The sequence below is a fragment of the Ascidiella aspersa genome, chromosome 7, assembly GCF_963924565.1.
Source record: "Ascidiella aspersa chromosome 7, kaAscAspe10.2, whole genome shotgun sequence".
NCBI lineage: Eukaryota > Metazoa > Chordata > Ascidiacea > Phlebobranchia > Ascidiidae > Ascidiella > Ascidiella aspersa.
Window position 1 is genome coordinate 20,609,823 of NC_139453.1, and position 21,778 is coordinate 20,631,600.

The 21,778-nt window shown below is 35.1% G+C and overlaps 3 protein-coding genes across 3 annotated transcripts; 1 reads left to right on the forward strand and 2 right to left on the reverse strand.

Annotated features, from left to right (window-relative positions):
• Window positions 1-5,169: 5,169 nt before the first annotated feature.
• On the reverse strand, window positions 5,170-13,899 carry LOC146138261 (uncharacterized). Its single transcript, XM_083393864.1, has 11 exons — window positions 13,217-13,899; window positions 12,128-12,208; window positions 11,917-12,058; window positions 11,517-11,651; window positions 10,867-11,071; window positions 10,186-10,373; window positions 9,724-9,788; window positions 7,504-7,633; window positions 6,642-6,770; window positions 6,064-6,191; window positions 5,170-5,771 (listed from the first exon to the last, which is right to left on the reverse strand). Exons 1-11 carry the CDS (start codon window positions 13,312-13,314, stop codon window positions 5,669-5,671), a joined length of 1,404 nt encoding a protein of 467 aa, XP_083249990.1. The 5' UTR covers window positions 13,315-13,899; the 3' UTR covers window positions 5,170-5,668.
• Window positions 13,900-14,990: 1,091 nt separating this feature from the next.
• LOC146138262 (uroporphyrinogen decarboxylase-like) lies at window positions 14,991-18,002 on the forward strand. Its single transcript, XM_083393579.1, has 5 exons — window positions 14,991-15,408; window positions 15,781-15,987; window positions 16,160-16,332; window positions 16,689-16,831; window positions 17,284-18,002. The coding sequence occupies exons 1-5, from the start codon at window positions 15,308-15,310 to the stop codon at window positions 17,755-17,757; spliced, it is 1,098 nt and encodes a 365-aa protein (XP_083249705.1). The 5' UTR covers window positions 14,991-15,307; the 3' UTR covers window positions 17,758-18,002.
• A 646-nt stretch (window positions 18,003-18,648) lies between these two features.
• Window positions 18,649-21,432, reverse strand: LOC146138263 (heparan sulfate glucosamine 3-O-sulfotransferase 3A1-like). Its single transcript, XM_083394548.1, has 4 exons — window positions 21,424-21,432; window positions 20,836-20,999; window positions 19,951-20,125; window positions 18,649-19,236 (listed from the first exon to the last, which is right to left on the reverse strand). The coding sequence occupies exons 1-4, from the start codon at window positions 21,430-21,432 to the stop codon at window positions 18,649-18,651; spliced, it is 936 nt and encodes a 311-aa protein (XP_083250674.1).
• Window positions 21,433-21,778: the final 346 nt, after the last annotated feature.

Consider the following 21,778-nt stretch of genomic DNA (forward strand, 5'->3'; position numbering starts at 1 on the left):
ACGCAGATTGCTTTGTTCTTCAAGAACAGAGCAAGCAGAAAGGCGCATGGAATCAGTTTTATGACAACACATGTCAGTTTCCTGGCGACTCGGGGGAAAAAAGTTCGTCTCTGCGGCTAATGGGTAGTACGCGTCACTGAGTTGAACACGTCAGCACCCCGAGGCACTTGGAGGGCAGTCAGAAGCTGTCTGACACTTGCAGCAACTAGATGACTTAAAATAATCCCTTTTTCCGAACTGAGCTACTCCATCAGTGCAAAAACACATATTAAAAGGCAAACCTTACACTTTGTTTTGAAATAACTTTCTTACACTGTAATGAAAAAAACTTTCACTGAAATACTAATTGTGCTAGGCTAACACCAGTTCTGTTTGGGTATAGTAAAACCTTTAATTGTTACATTTAAACAAAAAGTACATCTGAAATATCCTCCAATCAAAGTTGCTTTTAAATTAATAAAATACATTTAGCAAACATCAACAGACATATGTTAAATGTGTTACATATAAAGGACACTTTATGCAACTACAAACATATTCAATGTCAATGGCTTTCGGTGTACTAATTATACCTAAGCCGTAATCGTTGGTCAAAAAGCAGCTTTAGAAGGGCTAGATCTCAGTTGCATGTTTCATTGAACATATTTAATGTCTTATGACACTGTTGCATATCAACCATCTTTCATGTTATGAGCATTAAAATCTTCATATCTAAAGCTGTTTATCCATGTAAACCTTATTATGTTAATATTGTTAGTACAGTGAATAATTAATCCACACATAAAGTAAAGCATCTTTGCATTACAATGAAAATATAAATATTTTAAAACGTTTTCCATAATTTGGCCAGCTTATAAGTACAATTTTGTTATCATGTTCCTGTGTTGTTTGTATTCATAAGCAGGACAATAAAAGAGCATCTCGGTAAAAAAACACATTTAACTAGTTGTCAAAAAAGACAGTTTTCTTTAAAGAAGTTCTATATACTGGTAGTACAAGCAAAAAATTAGTAATTAGGGCTTAACAGCAAACACTAATGGATTTTTTATGACATTGGGAAAAAAGAAAATGATTTAAGATAGCTCCAAGTTTGAATACAAAACAAGTGTATTTTTATTTTAAACAATTATGGTATACTCTTGATATATGTCCTCAATTTTATGGTCAATTCAAAATAGTAAAGTTACTAGTACAATTACATAGAAACTGTTAACAAGTGTTGACCAGATCATATCCACCAACTAACATAATTGCCACACACTTCTATCCGGGGAGACTTGGTACACACCTGCAAATTATATTTAGTAGCAGCTATACATTTTCAGGAAGTTTTCTATAAAAAAGAAAGTTTTCTATAAAAGCAACTTTCGAATTTTAAAAATGATTGCAACAACATAGTAGTTAGAAATAAGGAAGCAAACAACAAGCCACTTTCCCAATATATTCTCACTACAAGTCTTATCATAACAAAGCTGACTTGTGGAGACAACTTGGTAAACAATTTAAGTGTTATCTATATAGGCCCAGTTATACAACTTTTGAAAAGGTTTTATGTATTTAAGGAAATGCTACATTTTGTAAGCTGTGGCCTATCATGCATTTTTTGTTCCAGTAATATCAAAATATAATTGAATAAATATATTTTTATGTTTTATGAACTTTTAAACACCCAATCCTATGCATATTTACAACTGTAGAGGTGACCTTAGTTTTCTTTAAATTTTAAACCACTAATTGCCTTTATTATAGAACTGCCAACAATAATTGGCAACCCAAACCAAGCATTTCACTTTCTTTTAATCTTTTTTATTCAGTTTTGTCAATCAATTTGTCAGAAAAAGAAAGCTTCCGATTTGGAAATACAGGGCCTTCCAGCGAAATATCTTAATCATTGGATTCTTGCCAAAAACACTGCAGCTGAATAGCCTACTCATTACCACCTGCTTACCTGACTGGTAAGATATTTAATTTGTTGATCTGTGAAAAATTATTACATACATTGCTCACCATATATGCTTGGCAACTGCAACAACATATTAAGCAAACATATCACAAAAAAAGGTATATGGTTGTAGCATTTAGCCTACTTTTACGTCACTATACACGTGACCATTGTCCACTGACGTGTGACCGCCGCACCTAGCGAATTGCTTTTCCGCATTTGACAATTCATTCTACTTTATACGTCTTACTGATTAGCGGCTTGAATCGCCGCTCTGTTTATCGCTGTATTTCTGAGATTTGTGAATATACTCTAAGAGCAACTATCTACTGAGTGGATTGTCTTTGCTTAGAGTACAAGAAGTTAAGGACAGGAATTCTAGCGGCCTGCTCCTTTGGAGTCGGATTAAGAACTTGTAAGAGACTTAGGCAGCCGTCGGCCCTCGTCTATAGGGTCAGCAGCCTTCTTATAGCTCCCTACAACCCTCCACGCTTCAATGGTCCACTGTGGAAAGTATGGCAAGTACATCCGCTAGTTTTTTTCAACCTTCTGAAATGGCACCACAAAAAAATCTGCTGTACCCTTAATATTGCTTATGTGCAAACCTTTGTTGCACCCTGTCACCCGGATTATTATGGCCAGGTATCCCAGAGATCTTGCCGAGATCTGCCATACTTTCCAGACTGGTAAGATGGTCACTAGTTGCAATTTAGTTATTATGCTTAGCACTTGATTTGTTATTAAAATTTAAATGACTGAGCTAGAACATAAATTCGCAGATGGTGTTCCAACATTTATAGTGAGTGTAACTTTTTTAGTAGGCACTTATAGCGATAGGTCAATTCAATAACTACCCTAAAATGTGCTTGTGCATTATTATTTAAATTAGCCCAACTTTTGCCAACAAGTTTAAAATAGACACAAAATACAAGGCTTGTTTCAAGCATAGATTATTACTAAATGTTGTCAAGCTATACATGTTCAAAAAAGTCAGATTTAAGACATAAATGACAATATTTGATACCAACAGCACAGGCACAATAAACACCTGTTGATTATAGAAATATAAACAAACGTTTTGCTGAATCACAAATTACAATGATATTTTATTACATTATTTGATTTTAAAAAGTTATTCGACATCTTGTTGCCTAATCATCATAATGTCTTGCATATGTTCAGGCTTAAATGTCGTGTATAAAATTTGCCAAAAAAGTAATCGATTTAGTGAAAGTGAACACCATACGCCAACTTGATTAACAGTTAACACTAAAGCGACTACCCAGTTAAATCAAAATAGTTATAACTAATCCAATGCTTTCATCTTTATATTTTTTTTTGTTCCCATATGCCATTTGACAACAAAGTTTAGACAACGATACACTTTCCTAACCGAGCCCATCAACAAACATCGTTGCGAGTGCGACGATATAACGAAATGGCAGTTATTTTTAAGTGCGTCAACTCATAGGTTTTGCGATTACCAGCCATATTTTGTCCGTACGTCTTCTATTTGTTTTACTTTACAGCAACCTTGGGTTTGGTAAGCTTTTATGGTCAAAATCTCACATCCGTCAATCAATAAATTTTAAGACAATAATACGTCACGCATTCTTTTTATTTGAAAGTTTTGCCAATTTAAAACAATTGAACGCATTTTTTGCGCTACGCACGATGATACTGGATTCCAGGCTGCGGATTTGCGCAAGAATTCTTTCGTGAAACAACAATGTTTGTATGATCAATTGTTTTATGACCTAACTTCCATAGCGTCATTCTAAAAATTTTCGTGTAGCCCAAACAAAATATTTGGTCCGCCCTAGTTGTGGTTTTACAAAGTGGCAGTGTTGAAATGACTTAAGTCAATGACTTGACTTAAAAGTTCACTTAAATCACCGTTTTTAAATGACTTAACTTGACTAAAGTTATTTTGGACAATGTATTTGGGTTAAAATAAAAGGTTTTCCTTAATCATTTTTGTTATAAAATTGAGCTATTTATCCTAAACATAAAATGATGTACTTATGTTGCGTTTTTGTTCTTACATTTTAGTTTAGTTATCGTTTATAATCCTGCGACTTTAACAATTCCAAGTGTGTAAAGGCTGGTTCACACTAGACGCGTCTAGAGTTAACGTCAAAAGTCTTTAAAAAACGCTTTCGGTTGCGGAAAAGTTGAAATATATGAACTTTGCCGTTAACGCGTTATGTGTGAACTGGACGACGTTAGCCGTTAACGCGTCTAGTGTGAACCAGCCTTTATGTTTCTTTTTTATAACAAGGACCTGACTTGAAATTGATTTGCTGAAATCATGACTTGACTTGGGCAACTGATGACTTGCACTTGGACTTGACTTGTTATTTACTCAAAAACAAAGAGATTATAACCATATAATATATTTTTTCAAAAAGACTTGACTTTGACTTGAGTTGTTTTACAAATTACTTGACTGAAACTTAAGTCGATTCAAAATGACTTGTTTACAACACTGTAAAGCAGGGAGTCAAACCGTTGGAGGTTCCGCTCGGGTTCAAGGATTTTTTTCGGAATCCGGTTCAGATCAGGTTTCGGTTTCAAGCAAATTAAAAGTTCCGGTTCAGCTCCGGTTCGACCGTCCTTATTTTAAAACCGCTTCATAAAGTTCCGCTTCGGATACAATATAAGTTACGTTAAATCTAAAAATGTGGGTCAATAAATGTAGAGAATAATCTTTGAATTGTAAGTCATTTAATACAAGTTAAAGAAACAGCAACTCATTATTGAAATATTTTGATCTGGGGCGACCATATTATTTGAGGATAGTTAGCATACACAGTGTGATAGGTTACAAAACTAAAAACTAGTCCAACATGCGCACGCGCAGTACCAACTTGACCGCAAATTGTAAAGGTGGAATAGCAAATACAGGCCTAGTTGAATATTTTCCAACCATAAATTGTGGGGGGTGAGCTATATAACACTTCTTTGAGTGGATTGCTATATATCCACCCCATTTTAGTTATATAAAGGGATGTATACGCAGGCTGTACAGTCGGAGTCAGACAATCGGCGAAATCTCAAAGTTAGCCGGATTTGGACTCGGGTTTATTTTTTTGACCGTAGTCGGACTTGAGAGTCAGACTTGGGTTATTTTTAACCAACTCCGCAGCCCTATGTCTAGCAATAATACCTATATTTTGACTAACCTTAAAAAATGATGTGAAAAGATCTTACAGTTCATTTTATTTGATTGCACAAATTTGAAAATAACATATATCGTAAAATTTCGCTTGACTATACAAGTTAATGCACAATATTTTAAAGATATGATTATTGAATAGGATTCCTTATTGCACAAACAAAGTAAAAACGTCTTAATTACACTGATTGCTAAAATATACAATTAAAAAATTAAAAAGGCATAAAAACAGATTGTAGTACAAAAATTGCACATTCTAAAATAAACAATACAAAATATCTAGAAAAGCGTTTATAAACCATAATGGTTTGACACAACTGAACTCGATTTTTCTACAAATAAAACACATTATTCTGGGCGAATAAAATTGAGCAATTAAAATCTCAACGTATAGAAAATCGTAAGTAATAAAACCTTCATGAAGCACTAAATATGAATAAAAACAAAAGTGTAAATATATGTGACGTATTATATATGAAGAGTTAAGTATATTACACGTAGAACGTCATGCATTGTATAGTTCGAAAACTGCCAATGAACGTATACCTCTATGATATCACTGGTGGGGCAGCACGGTTGAGTGAATCCAGTATTTGGACCATGACGTCGTCAAGTTCGGTAAATCGTTGCAAAAAGTCGGAAACGCCGTTCCTAGAAAGTCGTGGGATAATAAGTAGTGGTTTTTACGCTTCATGATGATAGTAGGAAAAGGGATTTATTGTCCACAAGGCCGTATTTCAAATGGGAAGTTATACCGAAAATTTAGTAGCAATTCAAAAATGTTGTGAGGGTCAACGATTGACAAGTTCCATCTTTGCTTGACAAATGGTTTATATTTGCTTAGCTTTATAGAATCACAAAACATAATATTTGAATATTATTAATAGTTAGTTACCACAATCTCGCTTAAGAGTATAAATTATGCTTGAAGTTACAATCACACCTGCATAATGACGCTACTGTTTCAGATTTTCTGTGTCGCAGCAGGTTGAAGATACACCTCACAGCGTGGGCATTGCTATTTGAACCGCATTTGGTCAAGTACTCCGTTAGTGGGTTGATGTGTTGCAACTGAAATCAAAACAAAAAAGTCACAAGCCAGCGTCTGACAAATAATTCTTAAGTTACGTGGTTTTAGAAAAATACCGAAAGAGTCAAGTTCAAGTTCAATTGAAAAGTTATGTACAAGTTAAGTCAAAGGCATAGCAATTAAGTGTTGAAACTTAATAAGTAACATGTTTCCAAGCGTTACTGGAAACACACACTATATAGAAGACAAAAAAGCGTTGTTTCTCTGTTAAAAGTTCAAGCAAAACAAACATATTTTACAAAAAATAGAAGCGGAGAGCCCAAAAGTTCACAGCACTGTCCAAAAAGTCTGTCAACATAATAGTTCGCTTATTAAAATGATAAAAAAACATTTCATAACATTTTCACTGCAAGTCATGTTGCAGTGTTTGACAGTATGCAAGTTTTATAGGCGGGGAGTAAAAATATTTCAAGTGAAAACGTGCAACGTACCAGCAAGGCTGCGTGGGCCGGGTGGGCTGAGAAGTTGGCAGCTGCGCGAATAAGCTGTACGGACACATAATCAGGCTGACCTGCCTTTAGCTGGGACAGAACCGCCCTCAAGCTGGATTGCAGTAGCACCTGTTGTAGAGTAACATTTTGAAAACCTCGCGCTGGCAAAATTTAATTTTTTTCGGCTTTTCTTTTTTTGCCAGTTTGAACACTGCGAGTGGATGACAGTGTTGTAAACAAGTCATTGAAAATGACTTGGTTCACAGTTAAGTGATTTGTAGAATAACTTAAGTCCAAGACAATTCTTTTTGAATAAATTACAAGTCCCAGTCCAAGTCATCAGTTGCGCAAGTCACGTCTCTGCCATAAATATGAAACGTGAAACTATTGGAATGTTAAAACTCGTACGATAATGAGAAATAACTAAACCAAGAAAAAGGAAAACGCAACATGCAGCAAAATTGTTTTATGTGCTAAAATTTGAATAAATAGCGCAATTTTATAAAAAAAAATACCTAAACTTCATTTCAACCCAAGTCATTAGTCCGAATGACTTAAGTATAGTCAAGTCATTTGAAAACAGTGACTTAAGTGCATTTAAGTCAAGTCGTTGACTTAACTACTGTTTGGCATTTTCGTTCTACACACTTCAGTTGCTGCACTGATTTCCGTTCGGACACTGTACTAAAGGCCTTATTTTTATTGTCGTTAGTCTTGTGTTAGGCGTTTGGCAAATGGTCGAATTTACAAAGCATTTGTGCCAGTGATTAAAACTATTCCGATGCTGTGTACAACACCAGGTCGTTGGGAAAAAGCCCAATGAAATTATGTCAGCGGTGTAGCTCTTGCAAATACGTGTTACCTGGTCTCTCTCGCTTGTGGCAAGGTTGGCGATGGCGCTTGCCGCGTTCGCGTTGATTTGCATGTTGTTGTGCTTCGACTGTAGAGCCTGGGCAATCACTCCACCGCAAGTAGCGTCTTCCGAAGAAATCCTGAATAAAACTGGTCGATGAACATCACGCAAAAAGTTTTTACGACCAAAGATTTTGACTGTATAAAGTTTTAACATGAAAAGGGCGCTTAGATTTTGTGAAAATCTTTTTTGGATGCTATACCACGAGTAATATTGTACAGCGAAAAACTTTAAGCTATTGAAGAAAGCTGACAGTTAAAAACCATTGTATTTTTTGCCTGTGTGCCAATGAGCATTTTAAGAGCAAACCTAATCAAACAAATAAACCTTAACAAGTTGGCTTTACTTGGAAACACCTAAATACACTAGGGGTAATTCCATGTCAAAGCAACCAACCTATTTAACCCATAGGTTTTAAAAATTGCTCAAATTGTGTACATGTGTAGAGTTTTTCAACCTGGTTACAATAAACTTTGTTTTACCAAAAATTTTTAAGGGGTTAAAAAGTTATGCTGTTTTGAAATATTTGGTATTTTGTGCTCGCTGAACCGTGAAATTTATTGATTTTTACTTATGCAAACTTCAATCTAGCATAACTTTGTATTGAATTGGAGTTTTACTTTAAAATAAAGTTTATTTAAAAGATAATAATCTAATGTTACATTTGTTACATTGTTTTGTTGTTTCAGACCAAAGGTCAAAGGTCAAGTACAGGTTAAACTAATGTGTATTTTAAAAATCAGTCAAGCGGAACAAATCTTTGACATAAAATATCTCAAAAGGGTTGAATTAAATTTTTTTGTGTACGGTGTCTATGGAAAGCTTATTCCAAGTACTTTCATTTAAACCAGGTTTCATTGCTCCTTTCAAGGAATACCACTGTCATATGAGCTGTGTAACACAGCCATCTAAAAAATAGTATTTTGGTTCGAATTACAAATTTTTTTAACACAAGGTCTGAATTACATTAGTTTATCAACTACAAAACTGTGACATTGTTTTTTAAATTGATTATTTTCACAATATATATTTTATTCCTAAAGTGTCTATGGAAATTATATTCCAAATATTTTTTTAAAACATAGGTGAATGAAGTGCATGATTTCTTGTTTTTTTATTTATTTCAGATTCATTACAAGTTTATAAATTCTGTAGTTTTGTAAATTGTTTATCTAAAATTATCAAAAAAGTTCTCATCCAGTTATGGAAAACCCAGTTAATGAAGAGTTTAGTGCTTGCAGTGTTGGTTTACACACAAATGGGAATTCTGACTGCCATAAACTAACTATGGTAAAAGAACGTGGGCATATTCTATTTGCTGAACTATCTACAAAAGATAAATCATTGCTATTAATAAGAGCCAACTTATTGGAAACAGAAAATTTGATGGATAAAATTTGCTTGTACCATCATGCTTTTTACCTAAAGAAATATGAACTGTGTCAAAAAATATGCTGCAATCCATTTAAATCACATAAAAGAAATATTATGGTTAAATTACAAACAATACAACTTGATTTTTCACAAAAAATTAGACAAAATAATTTTAGGCTTATTCCCGGACAGAAAATTTGTAGTAATTGCAAAACAAAGCTAAATTTAATTTGTGATGAAAGTGGAAGCATTTCATCAGAATCATCAATTGATATGAATGTTAGTGTAGCTGGCTCGAGCACTAGTGACAACAGCGATTTTATGATTTCAATTGCTGTCAAGCATATTACTTTTAAATACAGGTATTTGAGGTAGCACGACTGTAAAAAATTCGCCAGTTCCACTCAAGAACAAAATTACATTACAAGTACTACATTTCTGAGGATTTCTTCCGAATCCCTTAGACTCACTTGCCCACTGGTGCCCAAAGTGGGTCCGTCGTCCAACTGGGGACCATTAAACAGTTTTAGGGGGTCCACGACAGATAAGTTTTACTTCTAAACACAGCCCGAAACAAGTAAATGGAATAAGGCAAATAAATTGAGCAAATTAAATAAACGTTGCACTATACGTCATGGAGTGCGAATCATTACAGAAAATAGCAAGGTGTTGGTCAAGAATTTTGTTTAACGGTTTACAAACCGCTGGACTAGCGGGGGCCATTATGTTAGATACAAGCATACAACACAGAACAAGAACCCCTGCGATAAACAGAAATAAATGTTATGGACTTACACATGTTTGGTGTTCTCAGTTCCAGCAGAAAGAACAACAATAACTCGAAGGACATGTTCGGTGACCTATCATGCACAAAAAAAATGGTTTCTCGTATACATATTGATACTAAATATTGTATAGTTACATTAATGTTTCACGAATGTCAGAACTACACATCTTAATATGAAGGATGTTTATTGAATAATTGCATTCCATCGAAACATGGTAACAATTAAAATATGCTATTGAGCGAAACATACAAACCAGCACGCAACCGAAAGTGACTTCCACGTTTTATTTGAACATTGTGTTAAAGGTGTTAGTAACCAGATATTACCCAAAGTCATGATGGCACAAAGTTAAAATTGGATGGACAATGCAGTAGATGGGTGCACGCAATAAGGTGGTAGCTTTGTAATAGAGACATACCAGTTTGGTGCTCCATCAACATATACTGGTTCTATAATAATTCAGTAATACCTGCTCGTCTGGCGATTGCACAACCTTGTATAACATTGATCTCAGTGCGTTTTGCTCGTTGATGATAACTGCCTGGTTGGCCTGGCACTCTGCCAGCAGACACAGTGTTGTGGTGGCAACCAGTGAAACACTTGGCTCAGTATGGTTGCACAAAACCAGAAGAGAGGGAAGGCAGCCTGATTGGACCGCTAAAGTGGAACAAAACAACGGACTTCACTGATTTGTTATTATTAGGGCGATTATTTTTTGACTTGTTAAAAAAAGTCAAAATTTTGTCTTTATTTATACGTTAGGTTAAAATTAGAAAAAATTATTTCAAGTCAAAATCGAAAAAAATGATAATAAACGGTTTACAACACTAAAACAATTATAGTCAGCTTTTTTAAATTGTCGTTTAGTTAAAACTTTAGCAAAAAATAACATAGTTTCGAGATATATTTTAGCCAAGGGTTGCCAAAATGTGAAACGAGTTTGTTATTTTGTAATATGAAGCAGTATACATCTTCATATGATAGAGATTTTTCAGAGCGAAATAAGTTTTTAAGGGCTGATTTCAAATTTAACAAACCAATTAAGAAAAAATATGAACTTTGAAAATACAAAATAGGGGTAATTTTGGTGCTTTATGTAGGATTTAAGTTTATAAATATCTATAGCCAGTATAGAATTAAAAATCGCCACCTGCTATTTTTAGGTTGTCGTTTGCTTTAAGAAACAACCTGAGTGCACTCAGAGTATCTGTGATCACAGGAACCGCTTGTCCAGGTATTGCTAGGTTGCATAATTCTAGAAGTTTTCCGATGGCCTCAATTGCACCGATGCCAGCTAACCAAGTGACAAGGCTGGAGTGGCGAACAAGAGAATGGAGACTGTTAGCAATGTGCACCTAAATCAATAAAACAAATAATGAAGTGACTCTTAACTTGCTTTGCATTGTCATCCCTGTAGAACAAATTCACTGATTTTCTAAAAATATATTCATTTACTGAAACGTACATACACACAATTTGTACTCTGTGATCAAACCCTCGGGGGTTGTCACACACTGTATAGTACACTGGATGTCTTTGAAAAGGCTTCTCAAAATCAGTCAGCCTGATCAGGAATAGAGTGCAATTAACATCAGGCTAAAGAAACAACTAGCCTGGAGTGAGGTTTGAACTCACAACAGAGGTCATACCGGCACCATCAATCTACCAACTGAGCTACACAAGATCAGATTCAGAGGGGAGCATATCAAGAAGCAATGTATGTAGGAAACAGGATGCAGCAGGCAATCGAGGTATGTTTTTTTCTTAATGTGCTCCCCTCTGAAAAAAATTAGATCTTACCAATGTTTGAATATGATTTGGACTTTTCTTCTTTGTCAAATAAATAAGCATATGGGCACCACCAAGCGAAATAACAGAAGCTGGAGAATCTCTGCACAAGTCGGACAATCCAGTGACAGCACGCAGGTGAAATGCCTTTCAATAGTAGAATAAAAATAACAATTATATTTATATAAGTAGTTGATTATAATTATATATACAATTATACATATATACACCAATACAAATAGAAGTTTTTGTGTATGATAGTCATTGAGGTATGAAAATGACAAATATATATTAAATTGGTTTAGTTAGAAGCATGATTTACATTGTAGCTCATATTTAATTCTTAGCCAACAAACTAGCAACAATAAAGAATAGTTATGCTTAAGATTAAGTAATATTTTAAAAAATTTACAGGGTCATTCGAGTAGGACATTGTAACACACGTTGCAACAGGAACACATGCTCGACAAACTCGCTCCGGGGAATCCAAGCCATATTGAGGGAGTGGAACCTTTTCCGTACAACATTTATTGCACAGTACCTGTCCACAACACCTAAAACAAAGTTACAATGTGTGACATAACACAATATTGCTAACCATGAAGAGAAAAAAAAAATTATACCTGCAATGATGCTTTCTTCTTAATTGGTTGAACTTGCTTCTGCACACAGCACAGAAAATTGCTGATTCATCAGATATCCACCTAAAATTACAGATGTAATAAGTATTATATACAAATGTATTAATACTTTATAAAAAACAAAAATATATAAGTGAAAAATAATAATGTTTGACCTTTTATCTAACCATCTTGTGAAACCAGTATAAAATTAAAATCTATTGCTAACTTATGGGAGAAGGATGTAGCAATGAGAGCCCTTCTCCAGGGTTGATCATGGCAATACTCATATATAGCAAAAGCAATTTTCACTTTAACATGCAAAACTTAGGCAGAGTTTGCAAATATCGCATTTTTGCAGCATGTTTAACAGTAAGCATTTACATATAGAAATATATCTTATTTATTCCAGTAGGTTTAACCGAAAAAGTACTATAAGGGAAAATAAAAATACTTTGCAATTTATATAGTATTTCTGTTGCGCTTAATAGAGAGCAACATCCAACTTTTAATGTGAAAAAGTATTTTACCTTTTGGTTACAAGTTAAGAATAATTTATTTATTTAAATCATCGGGTATAACATGAGGTACCAGCAAACTTATGTTGAAATGGCACAATACAATGGTGAACAACTGGAAATTGGGGCTTTGCTTGTAAAATATTGGGCCCATTGCAACATAGTATTGTTCACAAGTAAATGCCCTGCTTAGGGCAACGCCAGGGCATTTCTTTAAGCTAGGGCAACGCCAGGCATTTTCTTTAAGCTACATATAAAAATGTATTAATTCTTTTGTGAAATTTCATGACTATAATATAGTAAAAATTTTGCTAAAAATCATTTTTGGTTCTGGTGCAATTTTTTCATAGTAAAAATGATTTTCGTAAAAGTGTTACAAGTAAAATGTTGCAAGTGTATGACCGCAAAAAAACAGGGTGATTAGATGCACCAAACTATAAGTGCACCACACCTTCACACAGGAAAATCATGGAGCATATTTAACTTATTTCAGTACAGGTTGGTTTTAGTGAAAAAAACTTTGGGTATATTTCCTTTTATCAATGGTGAATTACAAAGCGTAATGCATAGTTACCTGGACTTTTTCAATGTGAATTCCTGACCTTGAAATGCAGTTTGGTTTGTTGAGTCAATCTCGGCAGGAACTACATCACAAGAATCAATCCGAAGCATTTTACTGCAGAGTTAATGGGTCACAAACCAAAAAAAAACAAATTATTTATTATAAAAATCATTTAGCTTGGACACAAATTTATCGCACATACAAATTCCAAGAAAAATCTTTGCTAGTGGACCCGACTGCATACCACAATTTGTGGCCGCTAAACATTTATCAAATTTTTTTGGCTGAAATGCGATGCCAAAATAGGATGATACATCTGTCAAAACGACAATTTTTTGTCTAAATTCACTAGACCGGAGATATTTCATGCAAAACGGCGCAGTTTTGAGCGAGTACTTTTATTAGAATGCAATTGGGTAGTGGTAAGAGATATTTTGTACTGGAGGATGTAAAAGCACAAAACACTACATAAAAAAATGAACGCTAGTCTAGAATCTTATCATGCTTTTAAATAATTATAAATCAACACACATTATTTGGGTATTGGGTTCGCGTGTGTCAAGTATTATTAAAGAGTTTTTTCCCAGTTTGCAAGTTTAATTTATCCAAATGGTTTCGTCACTGTACCTAAAAAATGGTACAATTCTATACCAGCGCCAAAAAAGGCTCGCAATAACAACATAATTATAAAATTTTAAGGAAACTAAAGTTTTCTATTTGCTTTCATAATGGTCCACTGCATTATATTGGTCACGTGTTAATTTGTAAAAATATCTGGAGACTGATTTAAATATATTTATAAGATCGTTTATATTACATTTTATACTTAATAAAATTATATGGGTATAAATGAAAATATTACAATTGTTTGCTATATATATTATACTTGCTTTATTAGATAGTTTTTAACTGAATTGGTTACGTAATAAGTATCACAATAGGTGGTTACCCTAAGGAAAATCGTGCTTTAATGATGAATCAGCGAAAAGGTAGTATACCGATTACCGAATGCAAACTTTGTAACGTTTTTCGTCCAGCAATCAAGTGCTATTAAAAAGATTTAAGTCGTTGACTGGCTACTTCGTAGTGTGTGACTGCGGACCTCATGAATTGCAATTATTTGTACTACCACCGCATGAATCACAATGAATAGAAGTGCTTGGTTATGTATGGTTACTTTTAATAGCAAGTTTTAAATGTTCAGCAATATTGTAAAGTGATGCTGCTGGTATTAGGACAGCAACACAGCACTGACCAGGTAGGGAGTGTTTTTATGCTCATGTAACACCATGTAATATGTTTTAGACAAAAGTCTTATGATTAAATGTATACCTTGCTATTGTTTTCATTAAATTTCATTTTCAACTTTGTAGCCAAATTTTTTTTCATAAAACATTTAGGTTTGGGTTTAATGTATAACTCAAAAAATGTCGTTAAACGCTTCTATTTTATCCAATTTTCTTGTTGGAGTTAACAGTGTTGTCATTTTGTATCAGGTTTTGTTGCTATTTGTTGAGCAGTATTATACATGCCTAACCTACCTACAACCATAAAAACACTGTTTTTTATTTTTACTTTATATTTTCAAGGAGTATGACATTTATACAAATGAATTAGAAATCGTACACGGCTAACAAAGTTAAGAAACCCCTGTCCTAATCAATTTAATTACTCTTTTACACGGTTGCGCTACACACACAAACACACCGATTATTAATTATGAATCAATTTACCTTACTTTACCATCCAGGTAAATAGCCTTGTGAATTATATTTATTCTTCAGATGAAGTCCTTATACCAGCAGCACCACAAAACTCTCATATCAGCTCAAGATGAAAAACCCTAATATAATTTTTCCTATGGGCCAGATTAAATGAACAAAATTTCCTAAGTGTTGCTAAAACTATGAACCCTAATTATTTCTAACCAAGATTTTATCAATTAGGTTTGCTAAAAACTAAATAACTTTCTTCAATGTGCTTCATACAATGTTTAATATAACATGAGGATGTCAAGTTTGTTAAAAGTGCAATTCCCTATATTAATGTATATATTATAGGTAGTCTTTTTTTATAAAAACAATTTGAGTTATTAAAATAACTATGGATAAATTCCCCCCTATGAAAAATGATCTAATTTTGCGTGCTGCAAAGTGCCAGGAAGTTGAAAGAGTTCCAATATGGGTGATGCGGCAAGCAGGAAGGTAACCCAATTAAAACATTTTAAAAAACTTTCATTTTTGAAGGATATTTTCTCTCTTAGTAACTTGAATAACCTATTTTACGAACACTAAAAGCCAACCTTACCATATTTATTAAAATTAGTAATATTTGCTTTGAGTGTAGATATATTAACTTAATGACAGTATTGCAATGACCTTATTTAATTGCACTAAAATATCAGTTTTGAATTGATTTGGATTGGAATATAAGTCGGTTTTAAAAAACATTTCTATAAGTTACCATAAAGTTACTTGAATGGTGGTTTTATTAGACTTCCTGGGTTTAAATAGTGTGAACTTTTAAATAATAGTTTTCCAGAGTGAAATGACTATATTGTTTCCAACTGTATTCAGATATTTGCCAGAGTTTCAGGAGGTCAGAAGCAAGCATGACTTTTTTACTGTTTGCCGAACACCAGAACTGGCATGTGAAGTAACACTTCAGCCCCTAAGAAGAATGGATCTGGATGCTGCAATTATCTTCTCTGATATACTTGTGATTCCCCAGGCACTTGGGATGGAAGTACAAATGGTCAAGGGAAAGGGTCCCGTATTCCCAAAGTAAAATAAAATACTTTACCAAATATATTATTATTATTATTATCATTAGGTATATCTTAACAAATAGATTACAACCTATGTTTAAGAAGAGGACAAGTTAATATTCGGTATCCTACCAAAAAAAAATTCAGTGTACATTTTTAAACAAAATTCGTGTTTTTTTTACTTTCAGTCCACTACTGTCCCCTGATGACATGAAGAGATTAAATCACTCTCCAGATGTTGACAAAGAGCTTGGGTATGTTTTTGAAGCCCTCACCCTAACAAGACATAAACTGGAAGGGAAAGTACCTCTAATTGGATTTAGTGGTGCACCTTGGACACTAATGTCATACATGATTGAAGGTAAATGCTTTAAATTATGCAATTCACCATCAAATCGCATTAATAATTTACACAATTTCCCGCCAATGAGTTCTCATCTAATAATATAGTAACTGAACCGTATGTCCAACAAATAAACTTCAAGTCAGCCATCCATGGATAGTGTTTAATACTGTTTATGTGTTCGTTTGTAAATAAACTATGTTTATTTCATTTTGCCAATAAACAAATCGGCCATATATAAAATCTATCTTTACTATGTTTGGTAATGGGTAAAATGATTGTTAATTTAGTATTGTTAAAATGTTTGTAATTAAATGTGTTTTTTGAAAAATATAGATCTCATGATTTTGGGAAACTTTACGTGACTTTTTCAGGTTCAGGTTCCACAACTTTCCCAAAATCTCGAGCCTGGCTCTATCGCCACCCTGAGGAAAGCAAGAAGCTGCTCAACCTTTTAGCTGACGTCATAATTACATATTTAGTTGGTCAAGCCAAGGCAGGTGCACAGCTGTTGCAGGCAAGTATATCAATATACAACTGTGGCACAGACCAATACATTTTTTCATTAGCTGTTTTCCTGGCAATCTTTTTGTAGAGTTGACACACTTGGTTTAAGGTTTAAAAGATAGTCAACTGAACATTAGGCACTATTTATATAAATTAGTTCCCCAAACATTGAAATATTTATACAAAAAACGAAATATTATTTTAAGAGCCGTTGAAAAAAGTACTATCGAAACAAGGTGCAACTTTGTTTTGCCAAACATGCAGAAATTTTGGTTTTCACACAAAAAAACCCGCCTTGCCTGTGCCTAGATTAGAACAAGGTAAACTGTTGGTATCATTGTCATGCCTGCGCCTCTGTTAGTTAAAAAAGCACATTATTTCACATATTTGTATGCCATTTTCGGATGGCGATCCAGGAAACTTTTTGTGTTAACGGTTATTTGTTTTTCATTAAATGCGCAGCTCTTCGAAAGTCACGGCGGGCTCATGGGAGAGGAAACGTTTGCGGAATTTTCGCTGGCCTATTTAAGTCGGATAGCGTCCGAGGTAAAGCAGCGCCTGAGAGAGCAAGGTGTTGAGCCTCCACCAATGACCGTCTTCGCTAAGGGCGCCCACTACGCTCTCGAGGCACTAGCCGACACTGAATATGACATAATAGGCTTGGACTGGACCATCGACCCCGTCAAAGCGCGACAGATCGCAGACAAGCACGGAAAAGCGTTGCAAGGCAACCTGGACCCAGCCGCACTTTATGGCTCCGTTGAGAGCATTGGTCAGCGAGCCGACAAAATGGTGGGCAAATTCGGGACACGCGGCTACATTGCCAACTTGGGACACGGAATGCACCCGGACATGGACCCAGAGCATCTCAAGGCCTTTGTGAACGCGGTTCACGAGAGTTCAGAGGCGCTTATTCGATCGCCAAAGTGTAATTGACGCACACCATGAGGCGTCGGTTGAATGCTAGGATTCGCCACTGCCGGAAATTATTGCACCCTATTTACACACCAGTGCCGTTATCTTGTGTCGGGTGGATTTACGTCAAAATCTCACCTTTTCAAGTTCCGCTTGCTTATTTTGTTCGCAAAGCTTATATGGTAAAGAATTTAAAATTGTGATGAGGTTATTTATTGATTTTCGTACTGTTTGTTTTTAATTTGCGAGGCAGTAAAACACAGCTTATACAATGTTATTGATTGTTTCTATTCTGGGGTTGCAGCGTTGTGAAATGGCTTTAATACTTTCCAGTGCTAGCTGACCGATTTGTTTCACAAACAAGTATACTTGCGAAACAAGTAAATTATTTGGTAAATAATTTAAATAAACAGGACCGCAGCTTAGCCAATGGTTCTTCACTTTTTTAGCCTACATCACATTGAAAAAAATGCGCGTCACATTTTACAGAACCAATCTACCATAAACAATCACCCTATAACTAAACGGCAAGGTAGTAGTTATATATAATTATTTTTTAGTTTTTAAGTCATAGTGAACGAAGAGTTTATTTTCAAAAATCCGAAAATGTTCGGCGGCTCACAGTTCGAGGCCCACTAATCTTAGCACACTAAGTGACCGTACGTAGTAAATACGTTTACAAGAGTTGAACATAAAATCTTTCAAACTCAACTTATGTATTAATTGCATTTTAAGTATTCGAAAGACGGTTTTGCGTAGCATATCTTTGTAATTTTTTCTGTACTGAAAAAATACCCACGTTAAAAAACATTACCGTCTTTCTTACACGCCAAACTCTGAAACCTAGTAAATTCTGCAGTTTTATAAGGTCGCAGCACCAACTTTACGATGTTTTTCTTTAGGACGTCGCTGTCACCATTTAAAGTCGATCCCAACCTGTCGGTAAAACTCCCGGTTAAACGGCTCGTAAAAGTCGCGCAACCTCTGCAAGGTCTTCTCTTCGGCCGCAAGCCTTCCATTCCGGGTGCGTCCCTTGCCCCCGTGTAGACACTTAAGGTCGCCAAGGGGCGGCGAGTCGCTGCCATCAAGAAAGCAAGTCGGTTTCTCGCGAAGATAGCAGAAGTAGCCAGTGTCGGGCCGTCGCACAAAGTCCCGTCGCAGCAGGACCTTGGGTAGACCCAGGAAATCCTGCAGCCTTTCCATTTCGGTTCCCGGATCGTTTAGGAAGCTATTTCCGTTGATGATCAGCAAGCTTGAACGGTTAAAGTGGCGCATCCAGCGGCCCCAGTGTGCTGCGTAGATGCCGTTGCTCAGAAGTGAGGCGGCCTCCTCGCGACGAAAGAACTCGACAAATTTGGAACTCATCTTTTCCGAAACGTCATGACCCTCCTCCCAGTCGCGCGTCAAAGCTTGCACTTTGGGCAGATGCTTGTCGACGTACTTTTCGAACGTGTCGTAGTCCTTTATCAGCGGGTCGTTGTAGAGGTTAAATCGTATTCTCTATAACATATGCTGTAGCTTGTGACTGAACTGCATACTGAAAGTATTTGTAAGTGTATATAGTAGAGATTGACCAATATAACTTTTTTGAATCGGTGCGATAGTGATAACATTTTTTTCATAAACCTGACATCCGGTAATAATTTAAATAATTGAAAATATAATGCAAATAACATATCATACAAGTTTTTTACATATTTACTTTGCATTATATGTTGACACCGTTAACCAAACATTACGTTAAATTAGGCAGCCATAAAATAAAAGCGAAGGACAAAATTGCAACTTAAAAAGATAGAAAATTTGCTTGTTTGTAAGGAAAAACTTTTGTATGTTTTCATGGTAAAATATCGTATTAAGTGCTTCGATACTGATATATCAGTATAGGAGCGGAATATCGGTTAACCGTATTGTCTATGAAGTTCACGATTTTTGATGTTGAATTATTGCAATGCACCAATATTGGGTTTAATAAAGAAAATGAGTGTCGTTTACACAAATCAATTTGTTTTTTCTTTTGCATTGTGAATATTGATTTGGTTGAATATATATTTTTTAATTTTGGAAAACTTGTACATCTTTGCATTATGCAAAAACAATATTAAAGTTTGCAGGATAATGACAGAAGCGTTGTTTTTAAGTTGCGATATTGTACTTGCATTAAACTGCCATAATTTCAGGAGAAATTCTGCCTTTAATTAAAAATAAAGGTACCTCGTGGACGTAATCCGAAAAAGCCCTCTCTGCTGGATCACAAACTATCAGGAAAAGCTTTACTCCTGGCACTAATTCCTTGATCAGTCGCGGTATGCTTTCCGGTGGTGCCAGGTAGTACACGGGAGTCTTTTCCATGGCGAACTGCCTTTCGTTTGTAAGTGGCATCCGTTTTCTAGAGAATTAAAGCGTTTCACTATTCTCATGATTATTTCTTACTCTAATGATGAAAATAACGGCCCAAATAGACGTTAAAAGCGACATGCTTTATTTTCAAACGTTTCGGCAATTTTTAATGCCATCATCAGTGATCATTTCTTACTCTGTTCCTCATTAAAATTATTTCGTAAAAGCTGGGCATACAAATCGCTCCAAAACGTAACGGTTTTTTCTTATATAGTGGGATTCATACACTTTATATCAGTGCTCTTCAACCTTTTTTGATTTGGTGAACCCTGTTGTTGTGACGATAACTCATGCACCCTGTTTACTTAAAAGGTAAACTGAGGTAAAACGCGATGTGAAAAAGCATTATATGCGTATCAACATCATGTCGATTAACTGAGCGGAGCTGCCAAGTTTTACACACGATCGGTGAGAGTTCGATTATGGCTGCAGGTTGCTTTTGCGAGTACTATTGCAAGTCATAAAACATCATTTAAACAAACTTTTCTATCCTCAATGTCAAATATCAATAGTTCATTAAAAGTTTGTGATGCACCCTTGTATACCTTTTCGTACTGGTGCACCCCGTGCATATTTTGATGCACCCTAGGGTGCACCGTGGTTGACGGGCACTGCTTTATATGACCAACACCCTATCAACACAACTTTCTTCGAGATGAACGTATATTTTCAAATCATATAATCGAACTAGTGATGTACTTGTAATAGTCAATTCCTCGTCTGAAGCCGTTCGTGAAGTAAAATGTTTCCTGGCCTTCAACCACCTTAACTAGAGGATGGTGTTCTAGGAATCGTAGAACTCCATCGGTTCCACATTTCTTTACGCCAATACCGATCATTCGAGGTAAGCGACGCTTTTCACCCTTTAAAAAGTCAAAATTAAAAAAGTTTGACATATACTTGTTTTATCAACCAGTCATAACTTAACTAATGTCAAAAACACCTTCTGTTTTAGATTGCGCTAAAGACGCAATGGGCACATAAAATAAGTTAATAATTTGGTAGAGGTTGCCATTGGAGAGCGTATTACCTAACACAAAAAAACATGTCACACTGTGTACGATGCCTTCTAAGAAGATTTTTTTAAACAGTCAAAAACTTATAAAACATTTGCAACACCAAGCACGACAAGAAAGTAGTTTAAAAAAAGGTACAACTTAATAAATAGATTATAAAAGAGTCTTCGCGCCCCCTTGGTAACCCTTCACGCCCCACCAGGGGTGCGCGCCTAAAAAGCAACAATACCCAAAGCAAAAAAATCTGTAAAACCATAGTATTAAGACCAACGACATTCATAATACAGCCAAATAAGCAGTAATTTCCAGTACAGCATAAGATCACCATCGTAAATTCATCGAAATAAGACAGTGGTTCTCAACCTTTTTGTTCTCGCGACCCCTTTTAAGTTTTCGATAACTTGCGCGACCCCCCAATTATAGTGCATAATAAATAAACTTAAGTATGTTAAACCACATTTTAAAATTAGCACAAACAATTGTTTTAAAATTTAAAAATTTGGCTAAAATGTACTATGCACAACAAACTAAAGTTACGGTTTGAGCCAGGGTTACCAGATGCTTGGTTTAGGATTAGAACATTGTTGGTGTGAAATTCGGACAAAAAAGGGAATTAATTGAGTTAA

Coding starts and splice junctions, on each gene's coding strand:
- LOC146138261 (XM_083393864.1), bottom strand. CDS start 13,314: ATGCTTCGGATTGATTCTTGTGATGTAGTTCCTGCCGAGATTGACTCA. Junction 10,374..10,866: donor CGACAACCTAAAAATAGCAG/GTGGCGATTTTT, acceptor GTTCCACTTTAG/CGGTCCAATCAGGCTGCCTT. Junction 6,192..6,641: donor CGGCCCACGCAGCCTTGCTG/GTACGTTGCACG, acceptor TTTTGATTTCAG/TTGCAACACATCAACCCACT.
- LOC146138262 (XM_083393579.1), top strand. CDS start 15,308: ATGGATAAATTCCCCCCTATGAAAAATGATCTAATTTTGCGTGCTGCA. Junction 15,988..16,159: donor AAGGGTCCCGTATTCCCAAA/GTAAAATAAAAT, acceptor TTTTACTTTCAG/TCCACTACTGTCCCCTGATG. Junction 16,832..17,283: donor CAGGTGCACAGCTGTTGCAG/GCAAGTATATCA, acceptor TTAAATGCGCAG/CTCTTCGAAAGTCACGGCGG.
- LOC146138263 (XM_083394548.1), bottom strand. Junction 20,126..20,835: donor CGAGGAATTGACTATTACAA/GTACATCACTAG, acceptor TTAATTCTCTAG/AAAACGGATGCCACTTACAA. Junction 19,237..19,950: donor TTTCGGATTACGTCCACGAG/GTACCTTTATTT, acceptor CATATGTTATAG/AGAATACGATTTAACCTCTA.